Source organism: Schistocerca serialis, chromosome 6 (genome assembly GCF_023864345.2).
Source record: "Schistocerca serialis cubense isolate TAMUIC-IGC-003099 chromosome 6, iqSchSeri2.2, whole genome shotgun sequence".
NCBI classification, from domain to species: domain Eukaryota; kingdom Metazoa; phylum Arthropoda; class Insecta; order Orthoptera; family Acrididae; genus Schistocerca; species Schistocerca serialis.
In genome coordinates, this window is record NC_064643.1 from 451,867,950 (window position 1) to 451,886,862 (window position 18,913).

Genomic DNA, 18,913 nt, shown 5'->3' on the forward strand with positions numbered 1-18,913 from the left:
GGAAACTTTCGTCATGTCAGGACGTTGTAGGTGTCGCCACCGGCGCCAACCATGTGAGAATGCTCTGAAAAGCTAATCATTTGCATATCACAGCATTTTCTTCACGTCGGTTAAATTTCGCGTCTGTAGCACGTCATCTTCGTGGTGTAGCAATTTTAATGGCGAGTAGTGCACGTAGAGACTTCCAGTGGCTTAACGGCAGTCGCCTTCAAAGGAGGAAATTGCATTCGCCGCCGAAGTGTGGAACAGCTGGGTCTTATCGCAAACGCTTCTGGGAGCTGTAGTGCCCTGGGAACGCATTTCCGTTCTCTAGTGCCTCAGTGGCCATCCCAACTTCCTCTCGTTCAGCAGTTGCTCACGCTAACCACGGGACCACGGCGCTCCTGAGCTCACACTATCCTCGATGTTGCCTATCTTGCGCATGGACTACTCACAAGGGAACCTCCCCATCGCACCCCCCCTCACCCCCCCCCCCCCAGATTTAGCTTTAAGTTGGCACAGTGGATAGACCTTGAAAAACTGAACACAGTTCAATCGAGAAAACAGGAAGAAGTTGTGTGCAACTATGAAAAAAATAAGTAAAATATACAAACTTAGTAATCCATGCGAAGATAGGCAACATCAAGGACACTGGGAGTTTAGGAGCGCCATGGTCCCGTGGTTAGCGTGAGCAGCTACGGAACGAGAGGTCTTCCTTCGAGTGAAAAGTTTAATTTTTTATTTTCAGTTTATGTGACAAACTCTTATGTTTTCATCACTTTTCTGGGAGTAGTTATCACATCCACAAGAAAACCTAAATCGGGCAAGGTAGAAGAATCTTTTTATCCATTCGTTAAGTGTACAAGTTAGGTGGGCCGACAACATATTCCTGTCATGTGATGCACATGCCGTCACCAGTGTCGTATAGAATATATCAGACGTGTTTCGCTGTGGAGGAATCGGTTGACCTATGACCTTGCGATCAAATGTTTTCGGTTCCCATTGGAGAGGCACGTCCTTTCGTCTACTAATCGCACGCTTTTGCGGTGCGGTCGCAAAACACAGACACAAAACTTATTACAGTGAACAGGGACGTCATTGAACGAACGGACAGAACTTTGCGAAAATAAAGAAAGTAAAATTTTCAGTCGAAGTAAGACTTGAACCAAGGACCTCTCGTTCTGCAGCTACTCACGCTAACCACGGGACCACGGCGCTCCTGAGCTCACGTTCTCCTTGATGTTGCCTATCTTGTGCATTGACTACTCAGTTTGTATATTTTGCTTATTTTTTTCAGAGTTCCACAAAACTTCTTCCTGTTTTCTCGATTGATCTGTGTTCAGTTTTTCAAGGCCTATCCACTGTGCCAACTTATAACTAAATCTGAGGGGGGTGCGATGGGGAGGTTTCCTTGTCAGTTTGTATATTTTGCCTATTTTTTCATAGTCACACACAACCTCTTCCTGTTTTCTCAATCGATCTGTGTTCAGTTTTTCAAGGCCTATCCACTGTGCCAACTTATAACTGAATCTGAGAGGGGTGCGATGGGGAGGTTTTCTTGTCAGTTTGTATATTTTGCTTATTTTTTTCATAGTTGCACACAACTTCTTCCTGTTTCCTCGATCGATCCGTGTTCAGTTTTTCAAGGCCTATCCACTGCGCCAACTTATAACTAAATCTGAGGGGGGGTGCGATGGGGAGGTTCCCTTGTAAGTACGTGGCACCCCTGGTGTTGTACAGCGTCAGCTGTTGCGTGTGCAGAGGGTCGCGCCGCCGGGAGGCCGGCGGCCGGCGGGGCCGACGGCGGGTGCCGCGGTCGGTGCCGGCGCTGCTGCCGCTCGCTGCTGTGCCTGGACGCGGTCTGCTGCCAGCCGGGCTCGCGCTGCCGCTGCTGCTGCTGCGCCCCCAAGCAGCCGCAGCGCGGCCGCCTCGAGCACCGCAAGAGCACCTCGCAGCTCTCCAAGAAGACCAGCAGCGTCGGCGACGCCCACGAGGTATCCGCTCCACACTTATTTCAACCTAACCACTGCCAGGGCCTTCCAATAAATAGCGCAACACATTTTTTTTCTGGAAGTAGGTTAGTTTTATTCAGGATTCCAATACACCATATTATTCCACACTTTTTTGGCAACAAAATTCTATTTTTCAACATAATCTCCGTTCAATACGACGACCTCAAGCCACCTTATTGGGAGGGCCTGTTTGCCTGCACGGTACCACATAACTGGACGTCATCGCAGCCAACGTCTTCTTGCATCACTTCCCCATTATCCTCGTACTGCTTCCAGTGAAGTACATCCTTCATTAGGCCGAACAGGTGGAAATCGGAAGGTGTGAGACCCGGGCTGTAGGGTGAATGAGGAGGAACAGTCCAACGTTGAGATTTTCACTCTGCAGTGGAGTGTGCGCTGATATGAAACTTCCTGCCATATGAAAACTGTGTGCCGGATCGATACTCGAACTCGGGACCTTTGCCTTTCGCGGGCAAGTGCTCTACCATCTGAGCTACGGAAGCACTACTCATGCCCGGTCCTCACAGCTTTACTCCTGCCAGTATCTCGTCTCCTACCTTCCAAACTTTACAGAAGCTCTCCTGCGAGTTTGGAAGGTAGGAGACGAGATACTGGCAGAAGTAAAGCTGTGAGGACGGATCGTGAGTCGTGCTTCGGTAGCTCAGATGGTAGAGCACTTGCCCGCGAAAGGCAAAGGTCCCGAGTTCGAGTCTCGGTCCGGCACACAGTTTTAATCTGGCAGCCCAGTGATGTTTTGTGGGCTTCTCTCGGGTGCGCTGACTTGTGTGAGGCCCTGCGTTGCCATGGCGAAGGATATGTTCGTTTGCACTTTTGTAGCGACGAACATCCTGAAGCCGTTCTTCAGTTTCCGCCATTGCAGAAGTCACAGCTGTGTGCGGCCGCCCGACACGCGGGAGATCGTACAGCTTTTGCGCGATCTTGCTGCTATGATGACAGACGTCTCGCCCAATGATTCGCCGTGCTTTTGTTCACTGTCATCTCTCTCTCTCTCTCTCTCCATGTTCTGCAAGCGCCTATGAGTATCTGCTATGCTCTGGCTTTCCGCCAAAAGAAACTCGATGACAGCTCTCTGCTTGGAACGCAGCTCCATTACAGACGCCATTTTGAAGGCTACTCCTAACGGAAATTCGTGAATTATAGCCGCTGAAGTGGAAATATCCCCAACAAATTCCCAATATTTTCAACTGAAATTGATCAAGGAAAAAACATGTTGCGTTATCTATGGAAAGCCCCTCGTATAATAACTGGTTATTGAACTTGGAATGAGTAAGTCCGCGCTAACGAGCCCCCATTTACGCCCATCTAAAAAAAATGAAAATAAAAAAACATTTCTGTGGCACAAATGGTCTCATTGTATCTCAAAATATTTACCAATGAAATTTATACATTTTCCAAGTGTTAGAATCAACTGTGGTAACCTTTTTCCCTCCCTGATACTGATACACCAAAAATGTGTTGTTCAAAAGGATTTAACAACTTCTTGAGCAGAAGACTGGTGTCCACGCATTGTTTCGTATGACTTTGTTTTAGGTCATCAGTCTTATGATTTATCTGATTCCGTACGCCACGAGTTCCTCTCATCTTCAACTCGTCTTCACTTCGAACAAGCACTTGCACCCAACATCTTCAGTTACTTATTGTATAGTCCATTCACTGTCTCTGCCTACAATTTTTACCCTCTACAGCTCCCTCAGGTACTATGGAGGTTGTTCCCTACACATACGTCTGCATGCTGCATGACTATTCTGCAGTTCACAGCTAAGTGTCTTTCAGAGGGTTGATCGAACTACCTTCAAGCTATTTCTCTATCGTTTCGCTCTCGAACAGCGCGCGCGAAAAATTAACACTTAAATCTTACCGTGCGTGCTGTGATTTTTCTTATTTCATTACAAAGATCAGTTCACCCTCTGTAGATGGCCACCATCAAAATATTTTCGCATTCGGAGAGAAAACTTGTGATTGAAATTTTATAATGAGATCCTGCAGTAACAAAAAACGGCTTTTTTCAATTATTTGAACCCAATTCACGTATCATACCCGTGGCATTCTTTCCTGTATTTCGTCATTATACGAGGGCAGTTCAATAAGTAATGCAACACTTTTTTTTTTCTCGGCCAATTTTGGTTGAAAAAACCGGAAATTTCTTGTGGAATATTTTCAAACATTCCCGCTTCGTCTCGTATAGTTTCATTGACTTCCGACAGGTGGCAGCGCTGTACGGAGCTGTTAAAATGGCGTCTGTAACGGATGTGCGTTGCAAACAATGGGCAGTGATCGAGTTTCTTTTGGCGGAAAACCAGGGCATCTCAGATATTCATAGGCGCTTGCAGAATGTCTACGGTGACCTGGCAGTGGACAAAAGCACGGTGAGTCGTTGGGCAAAGCGTGTGTCATCATCGCCGCAAGGTCAAGCAAGACTGTCTGATCTCCCGCGTGCGGGCCGGCCGTGCACAGCTGTGACTCCTGCAATGGCGGAGCGTGCAAACACACTCGTTCGAGATGATCGACGGATCACCATCAAACAACTCAGTGCTCAACTTGACATCTCTGTTGGTAGTGCTGTCACAATTGTTCACCAGTTGGGATATTCAAAGGTTTGTTCCCGCTGGGTCCCTCGTTGTCTAACCGAACACCATAAAGAGCAAAGGAGAACCATCTGTGCGGAATTGCTTGCTCGTCATGTGGCTGAGGGTGACAATTTCTTGTCAAAGATTGTTACAGGCGATGAAACATTGGTTCATCACTTCGAACCTGAAACAAAACGGCAATCAATGGAGTGGCGCCACACCCACTCCCCTACCAAGAAAAAGTTTAAAGCCATACCCTCAGCCGGTAAAGTCATGGTTACAGTCTTCTCGGACGCTGAAGGGGTTATTCTGTTCGATGTCCTTCCCCATGGTCAAACGATCAACCCTGAAGTGTATTGTGCTACTCTTCAGAAATTGAAGAAACGACTTCAGCGTATTCGTAGGCACAAAAATATGAACGAACTTCTCCTTCTTCATGACAACGCAAGACCTCACACAAGTCTTCGCACCCGAGAGGAGCTCACAAAACTTCAGTGGACTGTTCTTCCTCATGCACCCTACAGCCCCGATCTCGCACCGTCGGATTTCCATATGTTTGACCCAATGAAGGACGCAATCCGTGGGAGGCACTACGCGGATGATGAAGAAGTTATTGATGCAATACGACGTTGGCTCCGACATCGACCAGTGGAATGGTACCGTGCAGGCATACAGGCCCTCATTTCAAGGTGGCGTAAGGCCGTAGCATTGAATGGAGATTACGTTGAAAAATAGTGTTGTGTAGCTAAGAGATTGGGGAATAACCTGGTGTATTTCAATGCTGAATAAAACAACCCCTGTTTCAGAAAAAAAATGTGTTGCATTACTTATTGAACTGCCCTCGTACAAAACGAGCTGCCCGTCTTTGAACTTTTTCGATTTCCTCCTTCAGTCCTATGAAATGCAGCTCCCACACCGCGCAGCAGTACTCCAGAAGATGGACAAGAGTGGACGCTAAACGCTTAGTCTCTACTGACAGACATAGTCCACTTAGGCGTGCATTTATGACTGTGCAGACAATGTCAGACAGTAAATTACGTGATCTGTTTGCGGGGTAGCTAACACACTGAAATGGGTACATATTAAGGTTGATCGCTATATCTGCACTTACACCTCAACCCTCTGTATACAGGCAGCAATTTCTCGATTATCAGAGCGCGATGTGGAACCCGCATCGTAGTCAGGCAGACAACACTTTGTCTCCCTCGCACAAAAGCGGATTATAAACGAAAATATTCCTTCTGGTTACAACGGAACGCTTCATGCCTAGTTTTCTATTTTTTTCAAAAATCTCGGAAGTACTCACGGATAATCGAGAAACACGATAATTCACACCTGCTGTGTTGTTGTAATATAAACACACTTCATGCAATACTTTAAGGTGACGAAAGTCATTAGATACCCCCTACCATATTGTCAGACCTCGTTTTGCGCGATGTAGTGGACCAACCGACGTGGCATAAACTCAATAAGTCGTTAGAAGTTCCCTGCAGAAATATGCTTTCTCTATAGCCGTCCATAATTGCGAAAGTGTTGTCTGTGCAGGATTTTATGCACGAACTGGCTTCTCGATTACGTCCCACAAATGTTCGATGGGAGCCATATCGGGTGATTTGGGTGGCCAATCATTCGCTCGAACTCTCCAAAATGTTCTTCAAACCAGTTGCGAATAGTTGTGGCCCGGTGACGTATATTTACATCCATTAAAATTCCATCGTTGTTTCGGAACGTGACGTCCTTGAATGGCTGCAAACGGTTTCAAAGTAGCCGAACATCCAGCCCACGGCATTATGGAACCACCACTAGCTTGAACAGTGGCTTGTTGACAACTTGGCTCCATGGCTTCGCGGGGTCTGCGTCACTCCGGTACCCTACCATCAGCTCTTACCAGCTGATATCGGGACTCACCTGACCAGGCCACGGTTTTCCAGTCGTCTAGGGACCAACCGATATGGTTACGAGCTTAGGAGAGGCATTGCAGGCGTTGTTGCGCTGTTGCAAAAGCACTCTCGTCAGTTGTCTGCTATCATAGCCCATTACCACCAGATTTTGGCGCACTGTCCTAGCGGATACGTTCGTCGTACGTCCTACATTGATTTCTGTGGTTATTTCACGCAGTGCCGCTTGTCTTTTACCACTGACAACTCTAAGCAAACGCCGCTGCTCTCGATCGTTAAACGAAGACCGTCGGCCACTGCGCTGTTTGTTTGTGATGAGAGATAATACCTGAAATTTGGTATACCCAGCACACTTTTGACACTGTGGATCTCGGAGTATTTAATTCCCTGACGATTTACGAAATGGAATGTCCCATGAGTCTAGCGCCAACTATCATTCTGCATTCAAAGTCCGTTACTTCCCGTGGTGCGGCCATAATCACATCTGGACTTTTTCACATGAATCACCGAAATACAAATGACAGCCCCTCCAGTGCACTGCCCTTTATACCATGTGTATACGTGGGTATCGCTATCCCATGACTTTTGTCACTTCAGTGTATTACTGTATGAATAATCTTCAGCAGGCCGGAGTGGTCGAGCGGTTCTAGGCGCTACAGTCTGGAACCGCGCGACCGCTACGGTCGCAGGTTCGAATCCTGCCTCGGGCATGGATGTGTGTGATGTCCTTAGGTTAGTTAGATTTAAGTAGTTCTAAGTTCTATGGGACTGATGACCTCAGATGTTAAGTCCCATAGTGCTCAGAGCCATTTGAACCATTTTTAGCCAATAACCTTCGTAAAAATTGTCATTCAAATATGATAGCTCTGTGACTTTCTTGTGGCACCAAAGTCGAGAGTGACATGATACAAGAAATTGCAACAGAGCTCAGTATTCCTAGGCACTTACTGCTGCTATAACTGGCGGTGTTGATGTGCCGCAGCTGGACACGGGCCCCAAGATCGACCCCTCGCTGGTGGAGCACACGTCACTGATGCGCGCAGCCATCCCCATCCTGCCCGTGCCGCTCGCCTGGTTCTGCCTCGTCTGCAACGTCATCATACCTGGTCTGGGTACGTCTTACACATTTTGATAATATTACGTTCTAGAATTTTAACTACACCATGAGCGGTGTTGTGCTCAATGGGGAATAAGTTCAGCGGAAAAAAATAATAGCTCCTTTAAATTTATGAAGTAGCGCTTAGGAGCTCTATAGATTAAAGCCGCGTGACTCTCCACCAAAGACATATGTCGTGACGGAGAAGTAGCGCGCACGCTCGTGAGTGTGTGTGTGTGTGTGTGTGTGTGTGTGTGTGTCATTGCAAGTGTTACTGTGTTGCGTAGTATCAGCACAGTTGATCGATGAACAGACGTGTCAAAATGGCAAAAATGAGCTATCGCCTTCGGACGCGCCCATGGCAACACAGTAAATGAAGCTGTACGATTTGTTGGTCCCTCTTACGTGTCTAGTAGAAATGGTATCGTACTCGCGTTATGTAACACGACGTAAGAACAGCAGCTTTAGAAAATATCCTACCGGACATAAGGGGGGATGTCACTCCCTGTCTGTGTTGCTACACTATGTGATCAAAAGGACACCCCCAGAAACATACGTTTTGCATTGTGCTGCCACCTACTGCCAGGTACTCCATATCAGCGACCTCAGTAGTCATTAAACATCGTGAGAGAGCAGAATGGGGCGTTCCGCGGAACTCACGGACTTCGAACGTGGCAAGGTGATTGGGTTTGACTTCTGTCGTAAGTTTGTAAGCGAGATTTCCACACTCCTAAACATCCGTAGATTCACTGTTTCCTATGTGTTAGTGAAGTGGAAACGTGAAGGAACACGCACAAAAGTGTACAGGCCGACCGCATCTGTTGACTGACAGAGACTGCCGACAGTTGAAGAGGATCGTAATGTGTAATAAGCAGACATCCTTCCAGATCACACAGGAATTCAAAACTGCATCAGGATCCAAAGCAAGTACTACGAAAATTAGGCGGGTGGTGAGAAAACTTGGATTTCATGGTCGAGCGACTGCTCGTGAGCCACACATCACGCCAGTAAATGCCAAACGACGCCTCGCTTGGTGTAAGGAGCGTACACATTGGACGATTGAACAGTGTAAAAACGTTGTGTGGAGTGACGAATCAGGGTTCACAATGTGGCGATCCGATGGCAGGGCGTGGATATGGCCAATACCCGATGAACGCCGTGTGCCAGTAAACTTCGGATTCGGTGGTGTTATGGTGTGGTCGTGTTTTTCATGGAGGGGGCTTGCACCCCTTGTTGTTTTGCGTGGCACTATCACAGCACAGGCCTACATTGATGTTTTAAGCAGCTTCTTGCTTCACACTGCCGAAGAGCAATTCGGGGATGGCGACTGCATGTTTCAACACGATCGAGCACCTGTTCATAATGCACGGACTGTGGCGGAGTGGTTACACGACAGTAACATACCTGTAATGGACTGGCTTGCACAGAGTCCTGTCCTGAATCCTATAGAATATCGTCGAGATGTCTTGGAACGCCGACTTCGGGCCAGGCTTCACCGACGACATCGATACCCCTCCCCAGTGCAGCACACCATGAAGAATGGGCTGCCATTCCCCAAAAAACCTTACAGCACCTGGTTGGTTCAAATGGCTCTGAGCACTATGGGACTCAACTGCTGAGGTCATAAGTCCCCTAGAACTTAGAACTACTTAAACGTAACTAACCTAAGGACATCACACACATCCATGCCCGAGGCAGGATTCGAACCTGCGACCATAGCCGTCGCGCGGTTCCAGACTGTAGCGCCTAGAAACGCTCGGCCACCAGCGGCCGGCAGCACCTGGTTGAACGTATGCCTGCGAGAGTGGAAGATGTCATCAAGGCTAAGTGTGGGCCAACACCATATTGAATTCCAGCTTTACCGATGGTGGGCGCCTCGAACTTGTAAGTCATTTTCAGCCAGGTGTTCTGATACTTTAGATCACATAGTGTAACAGTTCCACGGAAGGAACTCTTCAGCAATCCAGCTGAATAGAGCTATTCTAAGAATTTGTACTTTTCGTGTTGCCTGTCGACGTTGTCGAGGAAACTGTTAGCAGCCTTCTGTTGATCTTCTCCTGTCCCTCATTAGCCATCTACGTGGCCTCAGTACACTGACGGCACTCAGGTTGCTCGCCACCAATTTCACCATTTTTAGTGACCACTACTGCACCTAGTTCCTGATCTCTATCATTGTAGCCGTCTTAATTTCATCTGAAACTGAGCGGCCGTTGCATTATGATGGGCCTTCCACTGTTAGTACTACCTACACTCATAGTGGCCTTTGGTCTTTCAGTCGCCACCGGCCGGGGTGGCCGAGCGGTTCTAGGCGCTACAGTCTGGAACTGTGCGACCGCTACGGTCGCAGGTTCGAATCCTGCCTCGGGCATGAATGTGTGTGATGTCCTTAGGTTAGCTAGGTTTCAGTAGTTCTAAGATCTAGGGGACTGATGACCTCAGAAGTTAAGTCCCATAGTGCGCAGAGCCATTTGAACCATTTTTGAAATCTTTCAGTCGCCATCTTCCGCAAGAGTCGGTGTTCAACGCCCGCACGGGCGTGCTGCCATGCCGCGGATAAGTAATATGCGGTATAAAGCAGAACAAATAGTTATATAGTTACGTCGGTTTGCAGAAGGCAAGAATTTTAGTTATCCAGCAGAAAGATGCGAGGGTGTAATTAATAAGAGATTTGTAGTTGAAACAGTATCGTGTTTAGAATCAGTGGTTGTCGTGGAGAAACATACAGTACTAAAAGTAGAACTTGAATGAAAAGGGCTTCTGTGATTAGCGATGGTCTGTTTAATTAATGTCGAAACACAAAGTAGGCAATGATTGCTTCAGTATGAATGTGAAACAAACAAAACTGTTAAACGAGGCTAGACTAACGTAATCATTGTTAGAGAAATGTGTTGCGTGTAAAAGGAGCATTACACCGAAGTTCTTTGGATTTTACTATTAACATTTTAGACAGACATTAGTTACATAACTTTAATACTTGAAAAGTATAACAGACACATATTCCTATTAGGCACATGGCCTGGTTACTTTCGTTACAAAGCGTGATCTCTATGAAAAGCTCCCATAATTGAATCCAATAGTCCGGGGAAAGCAGATCTCAAGACTACCTAATAAAAACCTACACATACGAAACAGAATGGAATTCACAGATAAAGAAGCATCACCCAGTACTGATTAGTAGACGTCACGACGCTAAAAGCAACGAAAGACTATCTCTGTCTTATAAAGTGTATCACAGGATTCACAGAGAACTGGAATGTGGAAACGGTCCAGTTGTGTCCTCTTACTAGGGTGGCTGAAAAGTAATGCTTCCTCAATTTTCTTATGTAAAAGCTCTTAAAGCTTTTTACATTTCTCCCAACGAGAGATTTTTGATACTGACACTGTAGAATGTTTACTTTTGTTGATCGAGTCACAACCTCACCTCTGCTTGCACGACTTAATCACTATCAAAGTGAAGTCCTCGAAGGTGTTCTTTAAGATATGGAAATAGGTGAAAATCGGATGGGCCTAAGTCGGGACAATATGGAGGATGATCGACGACGATGAACCCAAGGCGTCGAATTGCTACAGATGCAGCGCTCGTGTGTAGCCTGGCATCTCATGCTGAAGGAGAGGGCACTCCATGTGTGGACGAACTCTTCGAAATCTAAACTCTATTACACCACGCTCTGTCTCACGCACCGACATAGCTAGGTTACACATCGCCATGTTACAGGCTACAATTCGCAGCCGCCTAGCGCCAGAGGACGGCAAATATGTAGACGGAGGAGCATTTGGATTCGGGGCTCTTGCCATTTCGGTAGGAAAAGCGTAAAAATCGGTGATCATCAACGACAACAGAATGCAGAAAGTAGTAGGAGATGCTGAATTAAAAAAGGGTAGAATTAGCGGAAATGCGAGAATTGGAATGGAAAGAGGACAAGATATTTCTGGTCAGATCTCTGTTTCTTTTTATGCGGCGGGGGTTTGGAGGGTGTGACGGTACAAACCCCCGTTACTAGATGAATATTTCTAGTATGCAAGGATTGCTTTGTGAAGAGCGAACGCGCTACATGGTGCGCGATTCGCGAAAACTGTGTAACACGGTGGAGAGCGAAGCGGCAGTGGATTGTGATCGGCAATATGCACCTTCTGAAAAATCGATCTTTATTTCAAGTCACGAGACGCAGAAGTTATAGTAACCTCAAAATCGGTTAATATCACAAATACTGATGATTAATAACAATAATAAATAACAACTTGCAGGGATGAGCGAGCACTCATTAAAAACGTTTCGTCATAGCGGATCGAGTGCCGTAGTCATATGTTAAGATTCATAAATAATTAAGCCCGTAAAGAGCAATAAACAAAGTTTGAGGGAAAATTGTTTATAAAATTCAATAGAAAATTCATGATGCAAAGAACGGCACTATATAATATTTTGAGTGGCATCACACGTATTTTAAACTAGTTAAGTTATACTACACACTTAACTTGCAATAGTTTTCATTGTTTGCAAATTATTATTAACATTTATCGCCCATAATTAATTAATTATTACTGCTATGAAGATTTTGAGCAGCGCAGTGTGTAAAACGCTATAGATTACGTCTAAAAACGGTGCTATATGCAGTTCTATGTTAAAACTTTGCAGCACAGTTGTAAACAAACAAATTTGCTCTAAGTGGCGAAATTTTGCAAAAACTAAAACTTGATTTACGGGCGATAGAATAATCCTAGAAATTAATGTAACATAGTAAATAAGATGTACTTTTTAGCGTGGTTTCGATGATGTACTTATTTCTGTTGAAGGATGTATGTATCAAAATTTGTAACCTTAGCTGGTGAGATTGGTACTTGCATAACTAGGGGGTTGACGTCCGAGCCTATATGAGCGAGCGGCCATCTTGGCCAGGGGTGAGTCGTTAGTCAGTCGTTTTGGAGGGTGGGTGGCGAGCAAGCCCCACTTGAGCGTGGCCCATGTGGTCGTTTGAGAATTCTTTTTCACGCCGATTTATTTCGACAAAGAATATTGTTTAATAGTGCAAGTGTGCAGGCATATACACTCCTGGAAATGGAAAAAAGAACACATTGACAACGGTGTGTCAGACCCACCATACTTGCTCCGGACACTGCGAGAGGGCTGTACAAGCAATGATCACACGCACGGCACAGCGGACACACCAGGAACCGCGGTGTTGGCCGTCGAATGGCGCTAGCTGCGCAGCATTTGTGCACCGCCGCCGTCAGTGTCAGCCAGTTTGCCGTGGCATACGGAGCTCCATCGCAGTCTTTAACATTGGTAGCATGCCGCGACAGCGTGGACGTGAACCGTATGTGCAGTTGACGGACTTTGAGCGAGGGCGTGTAGTGGGCATGCGGGAGGCCGGGTGGACGTACCGCCGAATTGTTCAACACGTGGGGCGTGAGGTCTCCACAGTACATCGATGTTGTCGCCAATGGTCGGCGGAAGGTGCACGTGCCCGTCGACCTGGGACCGGACCGCAGCGACGCACGGATGAACGCCAAGACCGTAGGATCCTACGCAGTGCCGTAGGGGACCGCACCGCCACTTCCCAGCAAATTAGGGACACTGTTGCTCCTGGGGTATCGGCGAGGACCATTCGCAACCGTCTCCATGAAGCTGGACTACGGTCCCGCACACCGTTAGGCCGTCTTCCGCTCACGCCCCAACATCGTGCAGCCCGCCTCCAGTGGTGTTGCGACAGGCGTGAATGGAGGGACGAATGGAGACGTGTCGTCTTCAGCGATGAGAGTCGCTTCTGCCTTGGTGCCAATGATGGTCGTATGCGTGTTTGGCGCCGTGCAGGTGAGCGCCACAATCAGGACTGCATACGACCGAGGCACACAGGGCCAACACCCGGCATCATGGTGTGGGGAGCGATCTCCTACACTGGCCGTACACCACTGGTGATCATCGAGGGGACACTGAATAGTGCACGGTACATCCAAACCGTCATCGAACCCATCGTTCTACCATTCCTAGACCGGCAAGGGAACTTGCTGTTCCAACAGGACAATGCACGTCCGCATGTATCCCGTGCCACCCAACGTGCTCTAGAAGGTGTAAGTCAACTACCCTGGCCAGCAAGATCTCCGGATCTGTCCCCCATTGAGCATGTTTGGGACTGGATGAAGCGTCGTCTCACGCGGTCTGCACGTCCAGCACGAACGCTGGTCCAATTGAGGCGCCAGGTGGAAATGGCATGGCAAGCCGTTCCACAGGACTACATCCAGCATCTCTACGATCGTCTCCATGGGAGAATAGCAGCCTGCATTGCTGCGAAAGGTGGATATACACTGTACTAGTGCCGACATTGTGCATGCTCTGTTGCCTGTGTCTAAGTGCCTGTGGTTCTGTCAGTGTGATCATGTGATGTATCTGACCCCAGGAATGTGTCAATAAAGTTTCCCCTTCCTGGGACAATGAATTCACGGTGTTCTTATTTCAATTTCCAGGAGTGTATTTGGTGAACTGGAAGTGCTACGATTATTTGTGTGGGTGCGATTTACGGGGTATACATCGTCGTAAGTGAACATGTGGCGAACTGTGATTTCGCGCCAAAACTGTTAGAACAAAGAGGACAGTGGGACTTGTGGATTTGTTGGAATTGACTGAATAACTTTCGATTATAGCAGCCTACATTACTACTATCGGGGGTTCGGAGTCAAATTATTATTAAAGTAAAACAGTAAACCGCCTCACCAGTGCTAATTTCATTGTGTGAAAGAAAAGAACAACGGCATTAAATAGTGATTGAACTGTATCGTGAAAAACTGATTTTAATATAATAATCGCCTAATTCTTGTTCCCTAGCATAAACTGTACTTATGTCTGAGTGAATAATTAATTCAAAAACTATAACAAATGCGAGGGTGTGGATGTGTACTAATGCACCAAGTGTGGAAATCATCCCTTGAGTCTTACGTGAGAGCCAAAATTCGCAATAGCATTTTTAACCAACATTTGTATATGCACATTTCGTGTGAAAACGCTCAACCACACTTCTCATTATCCCCCCCCCCCCCCCCCCATCGCAAGGGTTGGAGTAACAGTCTCCCGACTGGTTTTATGCAACACGCCATGCTTTCCTTTTCTGTGCCAATTTCTAGGGTAGCATTTGCACTCAACGAAGTCAATTATTTGTTGTATCTTGAAAGTTATTCCCTGATCCCTCTCCCTTCATTTCCTATCATAGCACTTCTACAGTACTACATCTCAAACGCCTCTTTTCTCGTTCTCTTTTTTCCACAGTTAACAATTTACTTGCACACGTCGCTGTATTCCAGAAGAACATTCACAGAAATTTCTTTTTCAAATTTAAAGTCTATGTTTGGTACTAGTCGACTTGAGTTGGCGAAGAATGTTCTCTCTGACTGTGGTTTCCCGCTTCATACGCCCTTCTTGCTTCGTCCGTTATGCATTATTTTGAGTTTTGCACTTCCTCAATAAATTTGTCTTGCTTTGATTTGCTCTCAGGCCATATTCTATGTTGGGAAGACTATACATTCCATTCCACAATATTGTAATTCCTCTTAATTTTCACAAAGAAGAGCTATACGTATTATCAGCGAATCTTAACATTGATATCATTTTGCCTTAAATTTTATCCCACATATGTACGTTTAGTACAGTATAGAAGTAAGACTGCAGACATGCCTCATGAACTTTTTAAATATAGCATTTCTCTCTGGTCTGGTATTGTTATTATTCTCTCTTGATTCTTAACATATTGTACATTACACGTCTTTCCATATACAGTATACAGGGTGAGTCAAGAGAAAAGGTAAATGTTTTAACAGGTGATAGCATTAGTAATTCTGAACAAGAAACTTGATGTGGACATATGCCCTATTCCGAATGGTTTCCGAGATAGAATCCTTTTAATGCACATTTCTATTTATTTTCTGTATTATTCATTGTCACTGTGTACAAAGTACTACAGTAGTATAAAGAAGTTGAGACGAACATTTTGATACAGGACGCTTGTGGTTTATCAAGTCGGAAAACTACCTCAAACTAGCCCACAAAAAGTACTTAAGCTACAGCGCACGCGCGTCGCCCGAGGTTTCGAATATTCTCGCGATCTCTTCTCACAAACTGTTATTCCTACACAAGTAAATAATTAGGACCTTTTTAGTTGCAAATTTAATTTCCTTTAATTGTGTACTGAGACACGTTTTCGTTGGAGTGTGCAGTATTAGAGTTATTAAAGAAAAACGTATAGAAGTGATTTAAACGAGTCCTATCTCGGAAACCATTCGCAATAGACCATATGTCCACATCACTAATACTATCGCGTCTCAAAGCATGTACCTCTCCTCCTCACTCACTCTGTATATTTTTTTCTGAGAATTTCAAATATCTTTAGTTTAATGTTCGATTTTATACTGTTTATTGTATGGCAGGATTGTCATCACACATCCACTTAACACACTGGAGACTGAATTTTAATTGAGTCTAAACCGATTACGTATGTGACAGTAAAGCGTTTTTGTTCTTTTTTCAGTGAAAATACATGCTCAATGAATGAATATACAAAATACATACTCTACTAAAGTAAGGAATAGTCATGGGTTCTCCAAAATAAAATTTCATTTTGCGTAAAACTGTGTTGTGCTTTGGTATCTGACTTTGGCGCTAAGTTTGATGACAGGAACATTTCCATTACAATTTTTCCTCCGGTTCGAATCAGCTACTGTGTTTCCGGCTATGAGTTCAGCACGCTCTATGTATTCTAGTGCTCAGTGAAACTATGAATGTATGAAATCTTCAGTAACAGAAATGTTTGAGCTTCGAGGAAGTACAGTCTCGGTGTTTTTCTTTCTCCTCTCGTGTATCAACGAAGTGTGGCTAACGTCATTTTTTCTTATCACTTTTCGCTACAGTATCCTGCTGCCTCATGAAACTTATTCGAATATATAACTCACGAAGTAGGATAAAAGATATGGTTTTCACAGGAAAATACGCTGTCCTCACGAAATCGCGTGATGTGCCGGCGTCTAGGGGTTCGATGATAAAAGTTTCACATAACACTTTTAGAATACCAGTAAAGAAACCTCTATATCGTCATTTAGCGTCAGATAATTAGAAGAGACTGGCTCTTTTGTAGATTCAAAAGAAACTGTATTAGTCCAAAAAAATAACGGACGGCTCTTTCAGACGATGGTCATACATTTACTTTCGCTTTGTCGGTGCTTCAAAACTGGACGGCACTTGCAGACAGGATTTCGTTAATTTTCTCACTACCTTCAACAGTTTCAAAACTAATTTAAGGATGAAGATTCTAAATCTGCTGAATTTGTGTACACTGTGTGAGGAAGTTGTCCTACCAAACCTCGTAAACCAAATAATGTCATGACATTGCTTCGGCGTACAAATAAAACAGAAACGGGAACTTCTCATTACTGCCATGTTGCCGGTATGTTCCTTACAAGAACCTTAAAAATATTCAAACTCTTGGGATCCTATGTTATCTAAGAAAGTAAAAATATACTGATGGAAAAAAATTGCAACACCAAGGCGGAGTTGTGCGACATAGATTACATTAGATTAGATTAGTACTTGTTCCATAGATCATGAATACGACACTTCGTAATGATGTGGAACGTGTCAGGTTAATAAAAGGTGTCTATACAAGATATTACATTAGACAAAATATTACATGACACTCAATTTTTTTTTTGTGGATGTTCGGAAATTACCCACTTACTATATCCAAAAATTCATCTAATGAGTAGAAGGAGTTGCCAGTAAGAAATTCTTTTAATTTCCTTTTAAATGCTATATGGCTATCTGTCAGACTTTTGATGCTATTAGGTAAGTGACCAAAGACTTTTGTGGCAGCATAATTTACCCCCTTCTGAGCCAAAGTCAGATTTAACCTTGTTAACCTTGAGTAGTGAAGATCATCCTTTCTCCTAGTGTTGTAGCCAAGTACACTGCTATTAGTTTTGAATTCGTTCGGATTGCTAATAACAAATTTCATAAGTGAATATATATATATATATATTGTGAGGCTACAGTGAAGATTTCTAGCTCTTTAAATAAGTGTGTGCAGTATGATCTTGGATGAGCTCCAGCAATTATTCTGATTACACGCTTTTCTGCAATGAACACTCTTTTACTCAATGGTAAGTTACCCCAGAATATGATGCCATACTAAAGCAGAGAATGAAAATAGGCGTGGTAAGCTAACTTACTCAGATGTATATCGCCAAAATTTGCAATGACCCTAATAGCATAAGTAGCTGAACTCAAACGTTTCAGCAGATCCTCAGTGCGTTTTTTTTCCAGTTCAACCCCTCATCAATGCGTACACTTAGAAATTTTGAATATTCTACCTTAGCTACCATTTCTGATCGAAGTCTATATTTATTAATGGGGTCATTCCATTTACTGTGTGGAACTGTATATACTGTGTTTTGTCAAAGTTTAATGAGAGCCCATTTGCAGAGAACCACATAATGATTTTCTGAAAAATATCGTTTACAATTTCACCAGTTAATTCTTGTCTGTCGGGTGTGATAGCTATACTTGTATCATCGGCAAAAAGTACCAACTTTGCAACGAAAGTGAGAAGGCGTGTTTCTACATCTGAAAGATGTCAGTCGCATAACAGTGGCGCTAGTAGCGGCACCATGAGGATGAAAATCAGGTTTGCTTTAACTACACGCTGTAATGGTCGTGAGCGTTAGTTACCTCAGAGACTGAACGTTGTTAGTTCATGTTAGTCAAGAATGCCTTGAAGGTGACAAAGCTGCCATTCTCAACACCTCACTGAGTTTAAACGAGGTCGTATAAATGGGCTACGAGAAGGTGGAAGTTTCTTCAGCGACATTGCAGGAAGTCTTGACAGCAGTGTAACCACTGTACATGACTGCTGGCACCCGCAGTCTAGAGAATGTACAGTCGCAAGAAGAACGGGGTCCGGACGGTACTACCGACAGGGAAGACCATCACTTTCGGTGTATGGCTGTGGCGCATCTTACTACATCTGCAACAGCAATTTGAGCGTCAGTTGGCACGACAGTGACATTACGAACTGTTCCAAATCGTTTACTTCAAGGATAGCTCCAAGCCAGAAGCTCCGTAACGTGTATTCCACTGACCCCAAACCACAGCCATTTGCGAATTCAGTGGTGTCAAGCGAGAGCTCATTGGAGGACAGGGCGGAGGTCTGTTTTGTTCTCTGATGAAAGCTAGTTCTGCCTCGGTGCCAGTTATGGTCGTATGTTGGTTAGGAGGAGGACAGTTGAGGCCTGCATCCAACCTGTCTGCGTGTTAGACACACTGGACCTACACCTGGAGTTATGGTCTCGGACACGACTTTGTATGAC

At 45.0% G+C, this 18,913-nt stretch overlaps 1 protein-coding gene across 1 annotated transcript in view; it reads left to right on the plus strand.

Annotated features, from left to right (window-relative positions):
- Positions 1 to 18,913, plus strand: part of LOC126484194 (uncharacterized) — a 549,250-nt gene that overhangs the window by 472,914 nt on the left and 57,423 nt on the right. The window contains exons 6-7 of the mRNA XM_050107608.1: positions 1,741 to 1,973; positions 7,460 to 7,589. Coding sequence (XP_049963565.1) covers positions 1,741 to 1,973; positions 7,460 to 7,589 — 363 coding nt within the window. The remainder of the gene's footprint in view (positions 1 to 1,740; positions 1,974 to 7,459; positions 7,590 to 18,913) is intronic.